The sequence below is a fragment of the Channa argus genome, chromosome 1 (genome assembly GCF_033026475.1).
Source record: "Channa argus isolate prfri chromosome 1, Channa argus male v1.0, whole genome shotgun sequence".
Classification (NCBI taxonomy): Eukaryota; Metazoa; Chordata; class Actinopteri; order Anabantiformes; family Channidae; genus Channa; species Channa argus.
The window spans coordinates 50,829,877-50,853,889 of NC_090197.1; the positions used below are offsets into that span (position 1 = coordinate 50,829,877).

The 24,013-nt window shown below is 40.8% G+C and overlaps 1 protein-coding gene across 1 annotated transcript; it reads left to right on the forward strand.

Annotated features, from left to right (window-relative positions):
- The first annotated feature begins 360 nt into the window (after positions 1-360).
- btaf1 (BTAF1 RNA polymerase II, B-TFIID transcription factor-associated) lies at positions 361-23,704 on the forward strand. The gene is made up of 38 exons (XM_067474350.1): positions 361-807; positions 1,880-2,003; positions 2,191-2,305; positions 3,433-3,576; positions 4,352-4,551; positions 5,894-6,027; positions 6,523-6,652; positions 6,767-6,835; positions 7,009-7,098; positions 7,176-7,271; positions 8,095-8,271; positions 8,514-8,654; positions 8,800-8,924; positions 9,750-9,870; positions 10,016-10,120; positions 10,312-10,461; positions 10,757-10,899; positions 11,044-11,218; positions 11,336-11,539; positions 14,063-14,483; positions 14,670-14,854; positions 14,934-15,090; positions 15,795-15,904; positions 16,104-16,305; positions 16,463-16,611; positions 16,699-16,851; positions 17,520-17,641; positions 17,912-18,079; positions 18,156-18,233; positions 18,338-18,467; positions 18,553-18,694; positions 18,848-18,978; positions 19,218-19,340; positions 20,141-20,293; positions 20,595-20,806; positions 20,941-21,100; positions 21,394-21,564; positions 22,611-23,704. Exons 1-38 carry the CDS (start codon positions 794-796, stop codon positions 22,755-22,757), a joined length of 5,571 nt encoding a protein of 1,856 aa, XP_067330451.1. The 5' UTR covers positions 361-793; the 3' UTR covers positions 22,758-23,704.
- The last annotated feature ends 309 nt before the right edge of the window (positions 23,705-24,013 follow it).

The following is a 24,013-nucleotide window of genomic DNA, read 5'->3' on the forward strand; positions in this document are numbered from 1 at the left end:
AAAGTAGTTCGATAGCAGCACATTTAAAAAGATCTAATTAAATCTTGGTATAGTCAGTGATAGAGGTCTAACTCAGGTAAAACGGTAGAGGTTTAATTATAGTGTGTATGCATAAGGGGAATGCCGAATGGTTAATGCATAGAAGGATTAATACGTTATATAAACACATATATATTGTTTTTATCTAGACTATAGCTGCGTTGACATAAAGTGCTGCAATGTATTTAACGTCAATACGAAATAAGTCAACTATTTTAGGCTTTTTTCTTTTTATTCATTTCCTCTTTTACAGCGCATTTTGATTGGCTCTCCCGATGCCTCTAGCCAATCAGCCGCCGCCTGCTGTGGGGGAAGGAATAAATGCAAGATGGCTCCTCATATAAAAACAGTCTTCTGGGTCGCCCTCAACGTGCAACAAAATAACTCTTTACATCTAATTAGATTAAAATATTTATCCGCGAGGACTTCCGAGGGGTAATTTGAGCTATAAGTTGATATGCGTATGGTATCCGGCGATATCTTGTGGGAGAAGATACTGAAGAGACAAGAGGGACAACTTTGAAGCCATGAATTGATGGTGAAGTCACTCTACGGTAGACAAGAGTTGAGGTGGTCAGAAGCACAGCCTGGGCCTTAGCTAGCTAGCGTTAGCTGTTAACTAGCTAGCTAATGACTTCATCTAGTGTTATCCGCCGTATTGGAAACAGCAAACAGCAGGCGGAGGAAAGTCTCAAATTACTGGTTGCCTGTTGAATGTGGGGCCAGACCATACAAGGCCATACGACCGTTTACAATGGCAGTTTCAAGGTAAGACTGGCTTCACGTAACCCTAACGTTCAAACAGACTGGCTATCTGTCCGGCTTTAACGTTAGCCAGCTAACGTGCTAACAGCCTTTGATTTAGCAAAGAATGTCTGGGTGAAGGCCGACTAACGTTAGCCATTGGGCTAATAAAGTGTAACGTTGTTAACTTGGTTACAACTTGTGGTACAAGTTTCCAACTTGGAGATGCGACGGGTGATTGAGTTTAGACCCGTTTTACCTGCAGGTGCTAAATGTCAGTAAAATAAGTGTTAAACTGAACGTAGTGTGTCGCCGTCCTCACAGTGCTCTGATGCTCTGTCTGTAGTTAACCTTACATGTTGACTAGCGGTGACGTTATGGTGAAATTGTGACTGGAAATCCAGTTTGCACAATCAAGAGATTGTTACCATCATTGTTTGAATTGGTTAATGGAACAGGTTCTAGTGTGAATTAAAGCAGACAAGCTTGTCACACTGTAAGTTTACTTCATGTCCTCGGTGATAACTCAGTACATCAAAAAATGCTGAGTATCATCTTTGACTAGTTGTTTTGTTCGGCGCATGGCTAACAAGCTAATGTCCGTTGTGCTTGTTGTTATAATTCCACGTGGTTCCAGTAGACAGTTTGTTTGCTCCGTTTGTCTGAAATTACACTCATCTGTAGTTAAACTTAAGAATAAGTGGTTCCTTGTTTTCACGCCCCTTACCTCTCTAATCCACCCCACTTTATTAATAGACCGCTAATCACCTCAGTGACCCAGAGCAAGTTCATCAGACAGGTTACTTTGGTGTAAAGCCAACAACTTGTATGTAATTGTTTACTCATGCAAATTATGTGGGTAAATAGGGAGACCTCAGCTTTTGCCATAATTAATAAAATGTAGATTAATTTATTATTCTTCATAATGGTCTAGCTGATAAATTCTGGTTTTCCAATTGCTTAATGCATGGGAGTGGTCCTGGCAGAATATAGCATCATCAAATTGAGAAGAGGAACCAGGATGTTTGTTCAAGTGCTGTGCTTGGTCTGTGATGTTTATGTTGACACCGTTTTCTTTTCTGTAACCCGTCTTTAGACTTGATCGTTTATTTATCCTGCTTGACACTGGAACAACACCAGTAACTAGAAAAGCAGCAGCCCAGCAGCTTGGAGAAGTGGTCAAACTACACCCACATGAGCTCAGTAATCTCCTATCAAAGGTGTATACTTGCTATATGTTGTTGTCTTTACAGTGTTTTATAAGGAAATGTTAACATTGTCATATTTAGCTACATATTTATTCTTTTAACCATTTTACTTGGTTTGTACGCATATTAAGTCATACATGTTTTGTTTAAGTTGTACATGAAGTAAATGATGTCTACTGTACTTTCTGTCAATTACAAGGTGCTGACCTACCTAAGGAGTCCCAACTGGGATACTCGTATAGCAGCAGGCCAAGCTGTTGAAGCCATCGTGAAGAATATTCCTGAGTGGGATCCAGTCCCCAAGCCTAAAGAAGGTAGGTTCCCAAGCTTGCTCACTGAAATACTTGGATTATTTTAAGTTGGTAGTCTTTAGGTGGTTCATACAGCTAAAGTAAATTTATTGAAATGATCTTCAGTTTTGTTGTGCCTTCTCTTTTTGCATTATAAAATGTATATAATAATGTATTATAATATGTACTTGTGTATGTAATGATTGATTTATAACATGTAGGTTTTTGTTTTTAATTGGTAGTTGTAGACTGACAAAAAACAAAATCCATAGTAGGGCTCCATACTCTAAGGCAGGGGTGCCCAATACGCCAATCGCGATCTACCGGTCAATTGTAAAGGTAGTGTGGGTAGATCACATGCAATTAACAAAGTAGACATCAGCCCATAATCTGTCTTCACTATGAAATTTTCCCTTGATTTATGCACAGGGCAACCAGTCTGACATCTGATTTATTTGTTGTTTTTTTTCTGACACGAGTCACTGCGCATGCAAACAAGTGCTACAAAACTCTAACAAGCTAGCGAGATAGCCTCCAGACTATGTATCTCTGGCTAATTCTATTCAGCAAAAGTTATCACAGTAAGGTAATGACAAAAAATGTACAGAGTTGTATTGTGCAATATGGGTTCATGTAGTTATGCAAGCTACACCAACAGATTTTGTGCATACAAAGAATTCTCAATATATTCATAAATAAATATATGATTTGTATTCTTATAGTGGGTAGATCATTTTGATTTGGTCATTTTATAAGTAGCTCACGAGCCAAAAAAGTGTTGGCACTTCTGCCCTAAGGTTTCGTTACACTGCAAACCTGGTGTGCTCAACAGGTCGGAAAAATACATGTGAAAATGCTGTTTTGGTGTCATACCGGGGTCCATCAACATAATTGTTTTCAGATCATTTTGGTATAGGTCACTTGATAGCAACAGAAAATTGGGAGCTTTTTATAACATTCCTGCAACTTTGTCCTCCGTCACATTAGTTAAGAGACACAGTGTTACTTAAGAAAATCTGTTTTCATCTGGGTGGAAAGGCAACCCAGAGGAAATAAGATGCCAGAGTTATCAGTTTTAGTGTAGAGTGATGTCATATTTATTAAGTAGAAAAGACAATTGCAGGTATATGACGCTTATTTGTGTCCTGTAGAGTCTTGTGAAGACTTATCTCCAGAGGACTCGTCTTGTGAGAGGTTGAGCCTCTGCCACTTTGATATTTCCCGACTACTCAAACATGGAGCCTCTCTGCTGGGGTCTGCTGGGGCTGAATTTGAGCTGCAGGATGACAAAACTGGTTTGTAATGTTTTTCATTTTGTTTGTTTTTCTATATTAATATCCATGTTATTACACTCTCATAATTGCACAAAAAAGATATTATTTGATTATAACCTGTGGAAGGGAGCAGTATTATAAATATAGGACCAGAATGAAACTAGGTATTGTCAAGTTTTCTGGGGGGGGGGGGGGGTCACTAACCACTGAATTGCTTTGTGTTTGACATTCTTACTAAGAATTTCTGTCTTTACTTTTGGATTCTGTTATAACTTAACATCACACACTTAATACATTAAAATATGGTAATAAACTAGACTACTGCAATATATCTTCATATCTGTGACTCTCCCTGACAAATACACAAATGCCACTCGACCAGCTAGGCTTCATGGCCGTGGACTCCAATGCAATTTGAATAGGGATGCGTGCTCATCCTTATCATCTTACGGTTATTTGAATATGAACATATTGTTGGTTTATCTTGTCCTGTGTTCTCCTGTAGTTATCAGTTTTCACTTCTCTGTGATCTGCTTTCGCTTCTCATTCAAGGTCCCCTGTACTAAATTTAGCATGTTCTGTGTGACTTTCAAAGCCATTTATGATTGTTCCTGTATTTATATGCAGTCCCTAGCTGTTTGTCTATTTTTCCCCTGGCTACATTTAGCACCACAGTGGCAAATGTTTTCTTCACATGTATACAACCCGTATTGTTTAGATGGCTAAAAGGTAGTTTTCTGCCATTTATTAGAGGCATCTAAAATCTTCCTCTGACCTCCTTGTTATATGTTCTTAGTTGAGATGGATCCTAAAGAACGTCTTGCTCGCCAAAGGAAGCTCCTCCAGAAGAAACTTGGTCTGGACATGGGTGCCGCTATAGGCATGAACACAGAGGAGCTGTTCAACGATGAGGATCTTGACTATACCTGCCAAACCAGTGGGCTTAAAGCCCAGGGAGGCAAAGTCACAGCTGGATCCAGCTCCTGCAACCATGTGGTAGGTCCCATTTAGGTCTTTAGCTTTTGCTCATATGCAGGCATTTTTTGTTTCATGGGTCATAAAATTTTATACTTTAAATTGTAAACGTTTGAGGCATGAAGAGAGTGTTGTCAACTGTCAGCAGTTGAATCTCTGTGGTGAGATAATGTTGCTTGAGGTCATGGTCCAATTTATCTTTTATCAAAGTGACATAAGCCTGTTTCAGACATGAAGTCTAGAGAATGTCAGGAGGATCAGGTCCTGACATCGTCAGGAGTTTGCCCTTTTCCGACATGTAACCAACACCTGGAGATGGTCTGTGGGAGATGTGTTCTCACATGTGAGGAAATACTTGGGCAGAACCTGACGCAAAAACATAGCTGCGGAAATGACAGTGTTTTGCTTTGTAATTTGGTTTCATACCGCAGAGCTTGTGCTGTTCCTTGTATTTGTTTGAGGATTCCAGGTCTGCCCCTTACCGACACAGGCTCACGAGTTTCGTTGTCCTTCCAGTTTGACATTGTTGAGTTCGTATGAATAAAGGAGTTCTTCACCTTCGGTTGTTTGTGCTTGCCCGGCTTTGCGTAGTCACAGGAAATGGATGTCATCAATACGCCCACTCACTCACGGTGAATCCTCTGCAGTATTACCTCCTCTATTCACAAATGAGCTCGGGTGGAGATAATCCGGACTTTGCACTAGGGAGCTGGCTGGGTAAAGTCCGGGTAATCTCTGGGCCAACAGACTTGGGTGTTTGTGTTCCCACATACACCCACCCCAGAGATGGAAGTGGAAGATTCCAATGCATGTTTGAAAGGGGCTACACCTAATGTTTTATCTGGTATTGGACATCTTTTGCGTTGTGGTAGAAAGTCTTGCCTCAGAAAGCAGAAAATACTGATGGTATCATCGTTGCCCTGGCAGTGGTTTTGGTGAATAATTCTTTTCCATGCCTGTTGGCATTTTTTTGTTTTTCCAGTTTTTTTTTTCTTGGATTATTCATATATAGAGTACAGAAAGGTAAAATGCCTCATCTGTATGTGGTTTGTCAAACACTCTGAGACTGTTTATTTCTAAGTTTGTGAAGGCCTTTATGCACGTCAGGCTGTCTGAACTTAGTCAGGCTCCATTGCAACTACTGTACCTCTGCCACACAATGTTAACAGTAAAATGACTTGTGCATGAGTCTGCAGGGAAAGTTGTTAGTCTAGAAGAACAACTGTTAAATTGATTGTATATTTACCTGAAGTAGCTTAGTGGTTAATGATATGTTAAAGTAGGAATTCATATGTTAATCGGTGTGTGGGTGAGTTCAGTAGTATTTCAAACTGTATAATCAATGGCACTGTTCTGTTTTCAGCCTATCCAGGCTGCTGAATTGATTGACTCTGAGTTGCGGCCTGGGATGAGCAGTCGCCAGAAGAATAAGGCTAAGAGAATGGCCAAGCTAGTGGCAAAACAACGATCAAGAGAAATGGATGCTAATGAAAAGAGGTGATTATTCTGTGCACTGGCAACAGGCTGTAGCTCAGTTAAAGGTAAAGGCAGTCGTCCACGGACCACAGGGTCAGTGGTTCGATACCGGCTACATGTCGGAGTTTCTCTGGGCAAGAGTCACTGAAACCCCCAACAGCTCATTTCCCTCCCAAGCTATGCAGTGCTGGTCCAGGCCGGGTAGAAATTGGGGAGGCTTGCGTCAGGAAGGGCATCCGGTATAAAAACTGTGCCAAATCAACATTTGGACAATGCTCCACTGTGGCGACCCTAAACTCACAGGATAAGCCGAAAGGACAAAAAAAATAAATAAATAAAATATTGTGTGCTGATAAAATGTCTAGTTTAGTTATCACCTCCTAGAAGAGACACCTGGATAGAAATTGATTTTACAGTTGCAGAGCAATATTATACATCTGCTGTAAATGTCTTGTATTGGACCTATTTCACCGCCTAACCTTTTATTAATAAAATGACTGTGATCTCCGTTTTAAGTAATGACAGTGTTGAGGGTGAACCTGAAGAGAAACGAAGGAAAACCACCAATGTAATTATTGACCAACCGGCGACAGAAAATAAAGTCTTAATCGACAACGTTCCACACAACTCTGGCCTTTTAGAAGAGGTAAGGAACACAGAACAAGTCACTGACTCCCAGAACCCCCTCCCCACAAACACCTACCCACCCACACAGAAATCCTCAGCAGTTCATGTTGTAACTGATGTGTCTTATCAATAGACCCATGAATGGCCTCTGGAGAGCTTCTGTGAGGAGCTCTGCAATGACCTATTCAATCCTTCATGGGAGGTAAAAAAAATGTTTTTATTCTGTGTGCATATATAATAATAATAATTTATGCTCAGAGTCAAGTAAAGACAAATTAGCCTTTTTTGCAAATCTTCAAACAATTGTATGGGTTATGTTTGTCTTCTATTTGTTCAGTGGCAAATGTAAACACAAATGCATTTGGTTGTTTACAGGTTCGTCATGGTGCAGGCACAGGTCTTAGAGAAATCCTCAAGTGTCACGGTGCGGGGGGTGGGAAAATGGTGGGATGTACTGCAGAACAGGTACATCTTATCTTAAAATCATTTTAACATTGGTTAGAATTTAGAAGGACACATAACTGTCTGTTGTGTTTGTTTAGATGTTACGGCAGCATCAAGAGTGGATAGAGGATCTGGTTATCCGGTTACTCTGTGTCTTTGCTCTGGACCGCTTTGGGGATTTTGTGTCTGATGAGGTAGGCTGTGTTTTTTTTTTTGCTTGTCACCTGAACAGTAGTTTGTGGAAGTTACTGAACGATTTCTCACTGAGACTTCTGTAATGAAACATGCAGCACAGTGAAGGTGTGGACAGGTAACAAAGGAAATGTGTAGCTGGATTTGAAATGACCCTTAATGTTTCACATTTATTTATATCTCTTAGAAGAGTCTCAGTGAGACTCTCTCTTTAAACTGCAGCAGTTATTGTTATTTACCCACCAATGTAACAACAGTGTGTCAACTTACATGACCATAGTTATTATAATAAGTGGGTTTTTTTCCTAATTGCTGTAGTAGTGAAGAAGATGACATGTAACAATTGTTGCTTAATGAAAATAAAGTAGCAGGGACACATACAGCAGTGACAGAGAGCCATGGTACTTATGAGATTATTGCCATACACGCGAAAATAAATCAAGTTAATCCTTTTTTTTTTTTTATTATTATTAAATGGAATGCAACTATGTTCAGAATACTTTTTCATATTTTTGCTGTCTTGGGTATTCTCTGAAACAATCTTTTCAAGTGAACTTCTATACATGGCAATGTCTTACATCTGCACCTCTTAATCTTGTGAGTGCCTACTTATTAATGTGGCTGAATGCAGTTGTTGCATTGTTGTCATTTTGAAAGTGATATGTAAATGTTGCTGGGTCTGACCTAGTAACATTGCTGTTGCAACTTTTACAGAAAACTGATGCTTATTCAGACATGAAGCAAACACATACTAGGAGAAAGTTAAAAAAAAAAAGTTGATACTTAGGTTTAAGACAATAACACTATATATGTCTCCTCCTCCAGGTGGTGGCTCCTGTCAGGGAGACATGTGCTCAAACACTTGGCGTGGCCCTTCGCCACATGAATGAAACTGGTGTTTCCATGACAGTGGATGTCCTGCTGAAGCTGCTGAAAGAGGACCAGTGGGAGGTCCGTCATGGAGGCCTGCTGGGTATTAAATATGCCCTAGCTGTCCGACAGGTACGACCTGAGCTTTTAGATGAGTGTACCTGGGTTTTACGATAACATGAGCTGATTGCCATGTGGTCATGCATATAAATTCTGGGGGTGGGAGGATGTGTGCTTGGATGAAAGGCTGTTATTGTCCTGAAACATATATTTGCGGCTTGGGAAGAGGTTTTAGGCCAGACTTTCTGATCTCATAGATATACACCCAAAACCAAATAATTTTAATCTTCATCTCACTGTTTGTTGCCTTTCAGGACTTGATCTCTGTTTTACTGCCCCGCGTGCTTCCTGCTATCACTGTAGGCTTACAGGACCTAGATGATGATGTCAGAGCAGTGGCAGCAGCTGCGCTCATCCCAGTAGTGGAGGGCTTGGTACAACTTCTGCCCAGTAAGGTCAGAGAGACAAAACTATAATATATTGCCATTAAATTCTCATCAGTGTAACTTCACCAAATGCTCTTTTGTGAAGTGTCACCTATAGATGGTCCTCAGTCCTCATCCAAAGATCTTAATTTAATTGCAACACCCTGTCTCTCAGGTGCCCTTCATAGTGAACACACTATGGGATGCTCTGTTGGACCTTGATGACCTCACAGCTTCCACAAACAGCATAATGACATTGCTGTCTTCACTGTTAACCTATCCAAAAGTCAGACAGTGCAGGTCAGTCTGCAATAATTACTGCTTTTCAAAATGATATTGCAACGTGTATGTTAAGAAAGTACATCAAGTGGACATTTTGAGTGCTGTAGGTGCAGAATAGTTCCAGAAATGTAACTGTGTAAAATAATGCAAAAAATTTGCAAATCATGTGAAATATATTTTTTTATTGTTGATAGTACAAAGACTGCGTTATTAATACAGTAGTACAAAGACAACTCTGATTCTTGCTTAAATTCAGCTACTTGACACTTTAGAGTCCCTGTTTATTTTTTTGCGCCTCATAATGCTCCAGATGTTGTCAATGGGTGACTGCAGTGCAGGTCAGTGTAGCACCCAGATTCTTTGTTACGGTGAAGCCATGTTGTTGTAGTATGTTCAGAATAAAGGTTGGCAGCATATGTAGATCAAAAACTGTGTATATCTTTAATTTAACTAATGTCTTAATCAGCCCACAGCATCGCAGATGCTGGTTTTCTTTGAATTGATAACTAGTCAGATGGAGATTTATGAAAAATGTTGCTCCTTTTAAAGAGGAAAAAAAAAAAACAACTCAAATTTTAACAAGTTTAAAACTGATGTTTTGTCTTTGTACCTCTTACACTCAAAATTCATTTTATATGGATATCCAACTTTTCTATAAGTTAGGGGTTTCAATTAAATAAAAACACGCACACACCACTTAGCCAATTTTCACAAACACAATTGGATGAGCATGTTTAGAATCTGATCTTAAGTGTGTAGTCCTGGAAGTTAGCAGGAGGATGATGATGATGATGAGGCTCAAGCAATACCCCTCTTGATTGTATATTTCCTTATTTATTCTAGCACGCAGCAGTCACTAACAATCCTGGTTCCTCGGGTGTGGCCGTTCTTAAGACACACTATATCATCAGTAAGACGTGCAGCGCTGGAAACACTTTTTACTCTGCTCTCTAAAGCTGACCAGGTAAATGTATAGTTAACAGTAGATGGAGAGTGATTATATGGTGAATAGTTTTCTACATACAGGACTTAAAGTACACTTGATGTATAGTGACTTATATTTTGTATATATTTATATTTATATATATATTTTTTTCTCTGTTCTTTAGAGCTGTGTGGTGTGGATTAACCCCATCCTGCAAGATATGCTGCGACACATCTTTCAGTCCTGCATATTGGAGAGCAATGAGGAAATCCTTGAGCTCATTCATAAGGTTTTTTGCATTACTCCACATTATATATTTACCTTTCTGGTAAAACTACAAAAGTGGTCAAAAGAGTAATCAGTGGAAAGGCTTAAGTTTTAATTATTTATTGTACTTGGACAAATCTCAAGAAGGTTATTTCTTGTATACAAATAACCTTTTTGACTTGCCTTGATACGGTGCTGTATGTCTCTGTGCAGGTGTGGATGGAGCTGCTGACTCAGGCTCCTCAGCAGTATGTGGTAGCAGCCAGCTGTCCATGGATGGGTGCCTGGCTCTGTCTCATGATGCAGGCCTCACACATCCCCATAGACCTGAACATGCTGCTGGAAGTAAAGGCCCGCTCTAAGGTTGTGCCTCTTATCTATAGTTTTGTCAGAGCTCAACTTTATTCTATTGTTCACTAGCTGATCTTTTGCAATAATAGTACGTGTGGGTGTGTATTGTTTATATCCTCAAATGCTATTTGGTAGCAATCTGAGGGACCAAAAACTAAAAATCTATTTAAAATTCATGCATTTGTTTTGAAGCAGAGAAGGTGTTTTAAATTTAGCGATGGCAAAACCCAGCTCATCAATCTTGCAAAAAAAATTTTTATTTGAATTAACTTTAATAATCGTGCTAACCATGGTGTTGATGCAACAGGATAAAGCTGGTACAAAAGCACGTCAAGGGACCAATCAGGTGAAGGAAACAGTCCAGGAGTATATAGCAGGAGCGGAGACCGTGACTGATGACCCAGTCACAAGAGACTATGTGGTGGTTCGTGCTCGCCTCATGGCTGCCAAGTAAGATGTGACTGAGGAAGATTTGGGTTCTGATCTTTGAGAACATTTGCCTTTTCCTTAAAAAATAAAAGTAACTTAAATCAGAAAAAAACAAAAAAATTAGTTCTGACTCGCTTTCCCTGCTCTTCTATATCTGTAATCCAGATTACTAGGGGCTCTGTGTACATGTATCTGTGACCCTCAACTCAACGCTGCATCTCAGGAGATCCGACCAGCTGAATCTTTGGGACAGCTGTTGCTCTTCCACCTCAACTCCAAGTCTGCCCTGCAGCGCATAGCTGTGGCTCTGGTACTTTGCGAGTGGGCTGCATTGCAGAAGGTGAAAGGCAAAGTCATTATTTGTTCATTGTGAAGTACTTTTTTGCGGTATCAGCATAACAGAATGAGGCATTTAGAGACTACATAAATGTTTTTATCGTTCTGATCTCTCTTTCAGGATTGTCAGTTGGTGTCATCCATGGTGCAGCCCCGACTTATTGCCATTCTGTCTGAGCAGCTGTACTATGATGAGATCGCCATTCCCTTCACACGCATGCAGAACGAGTGCAAGCAGCTCATTGCATTGCTAACTGATGCCCACATAGACCTGCAAGATCGTTTAAATTGCAATGTTTTCACCATTGATCAAGCCAACGAACTGGTATGTTCATCTACACATCCAGTCACACACAAACGCTCCACACAAACGCTCCAAACATACGTATTCAACACCTACTGAAATCTTTAAATGACTTGGAAGTAGGTAAAGCGAAATACACACACATGCAGAGCCAAGATAGCTTTGCAAACACTTTTGTATTAAGGCATTTTTATATTAATTATTATTATTATATTATTATTATTATTATTAATAGACATTATTGTATATTTACATTAAGATGTTTAAAAAAAAACACACAGAAAACACAGGATGTCATTTACCTGCAACAAATTATCAGCAGGTAAACCACCCAAAAGGTCACACTTGACAAAACTATTTGCTACTTATTTAGTGTTAAACTTTACTCTATTCTATTTTACAAGAAGTGTGGATGCTCTTAAATTGATTGTGCCCCCCACATGTTTAAACATCCTAAAATAAGTTCATGTTGGGTAGACCAGTAATGTGAGTTATATTTGGCTCTTCCTCCATGGAGAGTGACCTATCATTTTCAGTGTAATTTACAACAAGAGCAGCTTTCCCTGAAACATTCTTGGTCTATATTCGTCTTGAAAAAGTGTAATCTCTGAGAAACACAGGGGCAAGAAAAAGTATGAACCTTTTTAGAATTTCATGGTTTTCTTCTTTCATTTCTTTTAAAATGTGATCTGATCTTCATCTTAGTCAAAAGTATTCACATATTTGTTTTTTGTTTTTTAAATGACCTCATAGTCATGGAGTCATGTGTTGTCATACCCAGAGTCTAGTTAAGAAAATGTGTTTGGAGGTGTGGACTAGTTATTTTGACTCATAAAAACCACTCAAACTTTTTGAGTTTGCTCCGCATAAGAAGAATACAGTTATGTCGAGCCATGCCTCTCCAAAAAAGAGCCTTCAGAGGATCTTTGATAAAGATCTGTTGCTACTCTACCAAGAAGTGGGCGCCCAGTCAAAATGACCCCAAGAGCACAATGAAGATTCATCAATGAGGTAAAGAAACAACCAGAGTGACGGCCAGATTTAAAGGCACCATTGGAATTGGCTTACATCTTATTGGCACTACAGAAAACATTGATCAAGCAGGGCGTCTATGGCAGGACGCCACGAAGGAAGCCACTGCTTACTAAAAAGAACATTGCCTTTGCCACATCGACACTTCGCAGCGGTATTGGCAAAATGTTTTGTGGACCGATCAAACTAAAATTAAACTATTTGGCAAGAACATACAGCAATACATCTGGTGTGAAAACCACACTGCATATCATCATGGAAACCTCATCTTAACCGTAAAGTATGGTAGAGGAAACATCATGATTTGAGCCTACTTTGCTGCATCAGGGCCTGATCAGCTTGCAGTCATTGAGGGAAAGTTGAACTGGTGTATAAGGGGAAAAAAAAAATCTTTAAGATAATGTGTGAATGTCTGTTCATCAGCTGAAACTCTGTAGAATTTGGGGGATGAAACAGGGCAATGATCATGGTGATGATGAACAGAATAGCTTAAGAAAAACAAAATCTGCCTTTTGGACCAGCCAAGTCGGAGCACAGACCTCAACCCAATAGAGCTATGGAATGACTTGAACAGAGCCACACACGAGACATCCAGAGAATATGACAGAGCTCAGGCCGGTCTGCCAGGAAGAATGGGCTAAAATTTCAATCAGTTATTAATTCCAAGGGTTCACTTACTTTTTCCACTGCTATTTAGAATGTTAAATGAGTGTTCAATAAAAGACATGAAAGATTTGAAGTATTTTTTTTTTTTTATTATTATTTTAGGCACATTGTTTTCTCAATACCCTTTTGATCTGGATAAAGATCAGATCACATATGACAAATTAATGTGGAAAGCTATGATATTCCAAAACCTTCCGATACTTTTTCCCGTAGCTGAAATTAAAATTAATTCTCTAAAAAGGTATAGAGTTGTCTCTAGAGACACGAAACAACTGGATCCAATCAGGACAAAATATGTTGTGGAAAGCTATGTGTAATTTGTGAAATCTTGAGAAACAGACACCTCATTGCTCGTGAATTGACTCCATTGTTAAATAAGGGTGAAACCCGTGTGCATAGACACTATGCGTAGGATTCTCAAGTTGCCAAGAAAAAGTGCTATTAAGGTTGGCAAATCAGATGAAAAGTTTGCAGTGGGCCAAGATGCACAAACTTTACACTCACTAGCCACTTAATTAGGTACATCCTGGTGTACAATGTAATTCAATTCAATACTACAGGTTTGAAGGTTGTAATTGATCTGTTTTAAAGTTAAAACCGTTAAATGTTTTGGCCCTATATTTAATTTTATGTAGGGTGGCCAAAACATAAGAACCATCTCCTCTCCAAATATAAAGCACTCCAGTATGACTCGATCGTCCACCATGACCTCAGTAATAAACACGTAGTAAAAGACAGCTTAGTTATTAATGACATTGTACACAAGATAATCTCAGCAACTGAGGGTAAGGGAAAATGGTACTGTTACAGATTGCTGCTATCTTTCTCCCCTCACATGTTTCTCAGGTAACTACCATCTTCACAGAATCCACTGCAGGTCTGAATACAAAGTCTAAACAGTGGCAGGTCCTGGACGGCAAACGACAGCAGGCTCAGGCTACAGTGATGGAGACCAACACAGAATGGCAGCAGCTGCATCTGCGTGTCCACATGTTCACAGCCTGTGCAGTCATTAGCCTACAGGTGCTTCCTGACAAGCTCAACCCACTGGTCAGGCCTCTGATGGAGGCCATTAAGCGAGAAGAGAACACCCTGATTCAGGGTTATGCTGCCTCTTTTATAGCCAAGCTCTTGCAACAGTGCGCTGGACGCTCCCCGTGCCCCAGCCCTAAGATCATCAAAAATCTCTGCGCCTCAGCCTGCGTGGACTCTTCAGTCACACCCTCATCTGCCTGCCCCGTACCCCCTACACAGGATAATGTCAAAGGTAGGAGCTGTTGAAGTGTGGGTGTATTTTCAAATCTGCTGTCTGCAGGATTTTAATTGTTCCACCGACTGTTCAAGAATTATTTAAAATGCTTAGATAATTTGGGTGTCTGCTTTTGTGTCATTAAAGATACAACAAACTGTCTTGCATAATGGTTACGTTTCTTTTAATTTCTTATACTATCAGGTGGTAGCTTAGAGAAAGATGGTCAGCATCACATGGTCAACAAAACCCATGGCATCATCACGTTGTACCGTCACCAAAGGGCAGCGTTTGCTATAACTAGCAAGCGAGGTCCAGCCCCTAAAGCCCCGAAAGCCCCCGCAACAGAGCTTCCTCCCGGCAGCACCATCAGCATTGATAATGATGAGGTAAAGAGAGTTAACAAAGTACATTTTCCTTATGTCCCAGTTAGTTTGTGTTTACCCTTTATGCTTTGTTCCTTTTTAGAGTAAGAAGCCATTTCTCATTCAACGAAGAGGGGCTGAGTTTTCCCTAACAACTGTTGCCAGGCATTTCGGAGCAGAAGTCACCAAGTCTCTGCCGTATCTCTGGGAGAACACAGTGGGACCACTGAGGACAGTGGTGACTGAAAATCAGTGCATCGGTATGTTGTTGGACTTAATCGGCTTGAAATCTTCCGCTGACATTAAAAACAGGATGGAGGAACAGGGAACGTGGTTTTACAATGTACAAATTGTTGACTCTTAAATATTAGGCTTTTAGACATGTATAGATTAAAATACAGCAAAGTGTAACATTTTAGGTTCAAAACGTTTCAGGAAGTCTTTGCTGTACAGTGCAGACCAGAAGTATACTGTATGTTCTTTGTTCCTAAGGCTCTGTACTTTAGCACGTTTAGTTTGAAACAAGGTAGTGGATACATTAAAGTTTGTCTGTCTCAACTCTAACTTGTTTAAGTTTAATGAAGAAAAAATATTTAGACATAGTGAACATGTTAAGTCAGATAAAATCCAAGTATTTAATTAATTGGTTGGGAATCCTGTAGTCAATCGCTGCCCTTAATCTTTCAGCAATACACCTCTTTAGTAAATATCTTCCTACAGTCATTTTTGACATGATGTGGTTACTTTGGCTCATAAAATGTATTTTAACCTCCATACTTTATTACAATTAAAGAAAAAATAAACATAGATTTTTTTTTTGTACTACTTGCTCTTGAGTTTTGCATCTTGTAGTGAATTCTTTGAGGTTTGGGCCATTTCTTGAGAGTTAATTCTTATAGTTTAGCCCATATGTATTCAGTAACTGTGTCCTGCTGAATTGCTGTGTTTTTCTTTCGTTTTCTAGATAGGCAGGCTCAGCTGGAGAGGGGTGACGCTGCAGCCCAGGAACTGGTCAACTCTCTGCAAGTTCTGGAGGTCATGGCTGGGGCCATGGCTCCTGAACTTAAACCTTTGGTAAGATTGAGTCACTAAGACTGTTCTATTCTACATCTGGACATTCCGAGAAGCTCAGTTAATTTGCCGGAACAGATGAGCAGTATTTAAGATGGCATTGGGGATTCCCAAAGAAGAAACAGATGAGGGTATCTTAAGCTAAGTCTTGAATAATGCATTTTATAAATGTATCTCCTCTCTCTCTGGAATATTCTTCTAGCTACTGGAACACCTCCCCCATCTATTCACCTGTCTGCAGCACCCGTACACAGCGGTGCGTCACATGGTGGCACGCTGTGTTGGTGTTCTCAGTAAAATAGCCATGTTGGAGACCATGAACAGTTTTCTTGAGTGTGTACTACCATGGTTAGCTGCTATTGATGACTGCACAAAGCAGGAGGGTGCCATTGAAGCTTTGGCCTGTATCCTTGACACAGTGACATGTCTATGCATTCGGCATGTGTCTCATTTAAATGCTCCAACACTCTGTACCACAATGTGCGGTTTTAAAACAAATTGTTCGGTTAAAGAGTGTGTGTTATTTCCGTGCAGTACTCACCTTGACTAGCATCTCTCCAGGTGTAATGGAGCAGCTGGATGTGGACATTGTACCCTACATTGTGCTGCTGGTTGTACCTGTGCTGGGCCGCATGAGCGACCCCAGTGATAGCATTCGTTTCATGGCCACGCAGTGCTTTGCTACTCTTATTCGGCTGATGCCACTAGAGGTGGGGGCACTCAAACAAAATGGAAAACATGACCTAATAATGCCATCTTGCTTGTGAAGGTAAACTTGTCTTCCTCTTGTCTACCAGGCAGGCATACCAGACCCTCCAGCCATGTCTGCAGACCTAATCCGCCAGAAAGCCAGAGAACGTCATTTCCTGGAGCAGCTGCTAGATGGCAGAAAGTTGGAGAACTACAAAATCCCTGTGCCCATAAAGGCTGAGCTCAGGAAGTACCAGCAGGTGTGTATGAAGCTGGATTTGTGGTTGCTACCGCCTCCCAGCAAATATGTCATCCGAGCCAGCACAAGGGCTCTGTGCGGGCCTGGTTCATGCCAGGCATTATTTTAGAACTTTGTATAACTCTAGTATTCACCTCTTTGTTGAGGATTGGCTTATTGGTCGGGAGGGACCCTGGTCCACCTGTTTCCTTCTCCTCCTTTCGAGGATTCAGGGTTTGTTTGTCAGAACAAAGAATGGCCATGCTGAAGCAGTGGAACAAGGATGGCCATTCTTTGTTCTTCCACCGTTTAAACAACTCCTGCAACACATCAGCGTTTTATGCCCGAGCTGCGTCTTTACCTTAATGTTGTTTTTCTTTTTTCTATTCCTGACAAAAAAAAAAAGGAAAAGAGGTTTCGTTTGAAATGCTGCGGGCTGGTGATGCAGCTAAAGATGCTGACAACAATGGGTGTTTGTGATTCAGTTTTCCTGATCGTTTAAATTTAAAGCAGTTAATCGGAAATTTGTGGTGACATGTTCGTTTCTTACAGAAATGTCAATCGCTGGCAGCTCTGCTGAAAGCAGTCATCCATCTCTAATGGAAGAGTGCAGAAATCTTATTTCAATATTAACGGTTTGTAATGAGATCTCTGTGTTTGTTATCAGTTTTGCATTGTCTCAAATTACAGGATGGAGTGAACTGGCTGTCGTTCCTGAACAAATACAAACTGCATGGAATCCTATGTGACGACATGGGGCTCGGCAAGACCCTGCAGTCAATCTGCATTTTGGCAGGAGATCACTACCTCAGGTGCATAGTCCAAACTACACTATTACTGTCATTGGGTTTGACTTTGAGCTGTACAGCGTCAGCAGCCTGACTCAGCTGTGCAACAAGATGTGCTGTACTTTTAAGATGCAACGTCACTTGCATGGCTGTAATAGTATTTACTTTAATGAATTGATTTATTGAAGGTTTTTAAAACTTGGCAATGCCGACAGAATTCTCATCTCTACGTGAGACTGGAATTCCCTCCTGTTGTCTATGAACATGAACCATTTTCTGAATATGTCTATACAGGGCACAGGAATATGCCAAGACTAAGGCTGCAGACTGCAGCCCCCTTCCCTCTCTGGTTGTGTGTCCTCCAACACTGACTGGCCACTGGGTGGATGAAGTGGGCAAATTCTGCGCCAAAGAGTACCTCAACCCACTGCACTACACTGGGCCTCCGACAGAGCGAATGCGGTGAGGATTAGTCTGAAGCTAACAAGCTTATGTTCACCTAAGAGAACTGTTGCTTAATGAACATTTGGTTTTTCAGGTTGCAACACCAAGTGAAGAAACACAATCTTATTGTAGCCTCTTATGATGTTGTACGAAATGACATAGACTTTTTTAGGTGAGTACTTGTTCTGAAAACAATAGCATATTTTTGCATTTTGGCGGTAGAAAGAATTTGTGTTTGTGTGTGTATATATAATGTTTTCTTCTTTAATGTTTCAGAAATATCAAATTTAATTACTGTATTCTGGATGAGGGTCATGTCATCAAGAATGGGAAGACAAAACTTTCCAAAGCCATTAAGCAGTTGGCTGCCAACTTCAGAGTCATCTTGTCAGGAACACCCATTCAGGTTAGATGCTGTTATACATAAATGTTATTTCCTTGTATATTTAACCAGTCACAGCGTGATTATTTTCCTTTATGTCTATCCCCAGAACAATGTCCTGGAGCTCTGGTCTTTGTTTGACTTCCTCATGCCAGGCTTCCTAGGAACAGAACGTCAGTTTGCTGCTCGCTATGGCAAACCAATTCTGGCAAGCCGTGATGCCAAAAGTTCCTCACGGGAACAGGAAGCAGGTATTGTCAGCTCTGTTTATCTTTAACAAACCGCTACACTTGTCTGAACTGTTCTTTTCCAATGGATTATTACCTTTCCTAACATCCCAATACTGCTAGGACGCTTTTTAGGATTAGTATATTAACAGTGCTATTATTGATTTCTCCTTTTAGGTGTCCTGGCGATGGAGGCCTTACATCGGCAGGTCTTACCCTTCCTCCTCCGGAGAATGAAAGAGGATGTCCTCCAGGACCTTCCTCCTAAAATAATTCAGGACTATTACTGCACACTGAGTCCTCTACAGGTACGTGACATGTAAACATGTAAACCAGGGCCCAAACTGTTATCACCAAAAAGAAATCATATTTTTAGTTTTCTTCATCATAATTACCATGATCTGTAATAGTAAGATTGTTCTGCTGTCGTTTTCTGTTGACTGAAACAATATCAAAACCAGCTAAAGACATTCATTTAATTTTAACACATTGTAAATGAGGTGAGTGATATGTGTAACGACCAGATATGGTTTAACATTACCTTCAGGTTCAGTTATATGAAGACTTTGCAAAGTCTAGAGCCAAGGCCAATGTGGAGGACAGCATCTCTGTGGCTTCTAGGGAAGAGGAGGAAAAGCCCAAACTAAAGGCTACAGGCCACGTCTTCCAGGTACATATTTCTTTTCCCTAGATATTTATTGATCATGACTTCAAAATATAAACGTGGTCAGCAGCATGTTTTAAAGCTGCATGGACAAATGGTTTAGTTACATTTGATATTGAATGAGCATTAATTATATCTTTGAGCTTAAACATATATATTCTGTGTGTTTCCCTCTTTGTGTACAGGACAAAATACAGTACCCTGTTTTGTTTTTTTTGTTTGTTTGTTTTTTAAAAAGATGTTAAGTTATTTTTAAGGATTTGTTTGGAAATTGTATAGATTTTATAGAGTGCATAAACATTTTCAGTTAAAACTTTTTTTTTTTTTTACAGAATTATGGCTGGGTGATGCATTGAATTAGAATTGAATTATCCATCCTCCATTATCTGTAACCGCTTATCTTATTTAGGATCACGGGTGGGGTAGAGCTTATCCCAGGTATCATAGGGCAAGAGGCCTTCACACCTACGGACAATTAACCCACCATGCATGTCTTCTCTTGCACATGGACTGTAGGAGGAAACACATGCTAGCACAGGGAGAACATGCAATAATTGAATTATTTTATTAAAGATTGTGTTCTCTGAATTTATGATGGAAGGTGTCACCATTTCCATGTGCATGTTGTGTCAAACAAGTTGGATAATTGGCTGCAGCAGGTGAAAACCACAATCTAATATCTCTATACCGGTATGGAGAGCGTGACTCATTTAGAATACAAAAACTGCTGTAAGTGCTTATCTTTTATAGAAGTGAATAATTTGGGCCATGCAGTTGTATTTACCTTAATTTCTCCATTCTTTCAGGCTCTGCAGTACCTGCGGAAGCTGTGTAACCACCCAAGTTTGGTTTTGACCCCACAGCATCCAGAGTACAAACGTATCACTGAGCAGCTGGCAGGTCAAAACTCCAGTCTGCACGACATCCAGCACGCACCCAAACTCTCTGCTCTTAAACAGGTAACATGTGCTGGGATGTCAGCTGGCATCAGCTGATCTCATTTTTGTTGACACCAATCCATTCAGATTTGTGGAGTTTGCACAGCGCAGTTTTATGAATGAATTTTGGCTGCATAAGAATAGAGATGATTAGGAGGCACCAAATGCTGCGCACAGTTTTTATGTAAGGGACACTATAGTGAGTGCATCTGGTTTTTATTGCAAGTGTCAGAACACACTGGTCTTTGCTATCACATGTTTTCCCTCAAACTGTTATGACTTTTCAGTACAACTAAAACTGTGCTCTGTTTTTTTTCTCCAGTTGCTATTGGACTGTGGTCTGGGTGGTGGTGGAGGATCAGACGGTGGCACCGAGGCAGTGGTAGCCCAGCACCGTGTGCTCATTTTCTGTCAGTTAAAGAGTATGCTGGATATCGTGGAGCACGACCTGCTGAAACCTAAACTCCCCACTGTCACCTACCTGAGGCTGGATGGCGGTGTGCAGGCTGGCCTGCGTCACTCCATCGTTTCTAGGTCAGTGGCTTGATTAGATGCAGACATTTTTATTAGCAAATGGAAAATTTGGAATGGAACGCTACCTGGCGTGATCGTGAGTGCCAACTGAAGTTGTTTTTATTTTCCTGGGCTTTCTTCTACTTGTGACTCAGGTTTAACAATGACCCATCTATTGATGTACTGCTGCTGACCACCCATGTCGGTGGGTTGGGACTGAACCTGACAGGGGCAGACACTGTGGTATTTGTGGAACATGACTGGAACCCCATGAGGGACCTGCAGGCTATGGATCGTGCCCATAGGATAGGACAGGTACTGTTGTTGGATATATACAAGCAGTAATATAGAGAATGCACACAGCTATGAACATAGTGTAAAAACAGTGTGGAAATGTCCATGCTACAGCAGCACAATGTGCAAATGTACAGCATGAAAATGGTGGCATCTATTCTTCCTTGATGCATTATTAAATACTGCCTTTGAGCCATGGATTGTGTGACACTGCTGCTCTTGTCTGGATCCTGTCAACCAATAACTTCTAAGTTATTTCACAATTAACCCAATAAATTCTCTTCACCTTTGTCATTGTGCTTTACTTTGTGCAGAAACGGGTTGTGAATGTGTATAGGTTGATCACACGAGGCACACTGGAGGAGAAGATCATGGGACTGCAGAAATTTAAGATGAGCATCGCCAACACGGTCATCAGTCAAGACAATTCCAGCCTGCAGAGCATGGGCACCGACCAGCTCCTCAACCTCTTCACTCTCGACAAGGTGAGAACTCGGTGTACGGTGTTAAGAGGCAGCACAGGCCTTTTGAACTCTAGGTATTTCACCGTTACTCACAAGTGGCTTGAGCTGGTTTGGTGTTATAATTCAAAAATCGTATATAAATGGATAATAAATAGGTGAGGAATTGTACGTCAAAGTATCTCTGGGAAAGACACTGAACCCCCAAAAGCACATTCCCCTCCCCAGCTGAGCAGTGCTGGTCCAAGCCCGGTAGAAATTGGGGAGGGTTTGTGTCAGGAAGAGCATCCGGCGCAAAAACTGTGCCAAATCAACATGCGGACAATGATCCGCTGTGGGGACTCTGAACTCTGGGGATAAGCATAAAGCACCACCAAAACAATAAATAAATAAGAAATAGATGAGGAAGTAGAGACTTTACCACTGTTTTTTTTCAACGGCAGTATCTAGAAAGGTATGAAGGGGCGTTGTAGCTCAGTTGGTAAAGGCAGTCGTCCACGGAGTCGGTGGTTCACAGGGTCAGTGGTTCGGCTATATGTCAAAGTGTCTCTGGGCAAGACACTGAACCCCAAGCAGCCCATTCCCATTGGGTTGTGTCAGGAAGGGCATCCAGCCTAAAAACTGTGCCAAATCAACATGCGGACAATGATCCGCTGTGGCGACCCTGAACTCTGGGGATAAGCCGAAAGCACAACCAAAACAATAAATAAATGTAGAAAGGTTTGTATAAAATATGTCTGCAAAAGGAAAAACATTGTTGAGCTATAAATTCAAAGGCTCGCAGATTGGATTTTGTCATCAGTTAATTTAATAATAATAATTATAATAATAATTTTATTACTAGCACGGTATTACATATTACTACCATGCTGATGCCGATGGACACAGTTGTGGACCCGTCTAGCATCTCAGTGAAGTAGCTTAGACCGTCATCAAGTGACCAAAGTGGTTTGGGTTTGATGGCCATTAGAATGAGAAATTCCAGCATGTGATTTTCTTTCTTTTTTTTTTTACTGATTGTTCAACCTACATTTTATTTGGCTGATCACTGTTGTCTAAATGTGTTTCAGGACAAGGGTGAGAAGGGCGAACAGTCCCAGTCAACCTCAGAGAGGACCTCCATGAAATCGGTGCTGGACAACCTGGGAGAGTTATGGGACCAACAGCAGTACGACACGGAGTACAACCTGGACGGCTTCATGCACTCCCTGCATTAGCAACGCGTGACCTTACACCGCTTCCATCTGCTTGTCAAGTAGGACCTGGTCCGAGCCCAGGGAGACCTCTACTGTTACAAATATATGTCTGACTCCCCAAGACCAACCCCCACAACTTAAACGAGATGACCACAAAGAGTCGCTTGGAGTGAACGGTTTTGAGTCATACGTTATATGAGTGTATGTCCCACAGAACTAACTCTTATTCAAGAGCAGTAAATCAGACTGTCTGACAGAAGAACGGGAATGATGATGATGCATCCTCTGCAGCTGACATCTCCAGTGCTAGTTTTCACCGAGGGCACTTAACAGAATCCTCACTGCTGTGTGATGTTGCATACATTGTACAATAATAGCCACTTTTTTTCTTTTTTTTTTTTTATCTACAGCACCCGGTGCTGCTTTAAGAGCGAGCTGCCCTCAAACATTGCCAGAGTATACAGTGTTAACTGCTACAGACATCATTACTCTTTCCATATGTGCCCCCCGCTCCTCCCCTCTCATTACAAAGTCTTAAAAGTACTGCTGTACCGAGCCACACCTGCCAGCACCTTTCTCATTGCTGAATGCAAACGTATTTGTGTGACGAAGAGAAACAGGGCGCGGGTTGAGCAGCTCGCTGCAGTAACCACAGGATGTCCACGTGGTGTTCTGGCTATTTATAGCCCGCTCTGCTCTGGAGCTGTTTGTGCTCAACAAGATGACTCCCATCCTCCAGTTGCCATCAAGAAGCTTTGTGTTAGACAAAATGATCTGTGTACAAATGTCCTGGGGAAGCTTTGTACCTGAAGCAGCGTTACAGAGACTGAACATGGGGCCAAGCTGAAACTGGTACCTGAAACTTGTCACAAGTATTTTAAAAGATTAATAGACTTGTACATATTTCTGTAATTGCTGCTTTTTGTTTATGATCGTGGAATTGTAATAAATTCTACAGACTTTTTGAACTGAACCTTTTTTTTTTTCTTTCTTTTTTTTTTTGCATGCTGAAGATGGTCAGTAGATGGTGTAGTTGTACATTCAAGAAAAATGTTCATGATGTTAATGAACCTATAAATGTTCCTATATTACTAATATGGAAAAGTACTATTTAACCACTATTTTCTAACCTTTTTACAGACAAACACTGAAAAAAAAGAAAACATTGTGGAACACTTGAAGTTTTTGCAAATGTTAGCCTTAAAGTTCATAGTCGACCTTATAAGATGGATCTGAGGCTGAGCTCAGTTTGTCCACTTCTAGTTACGTCAAGGCTG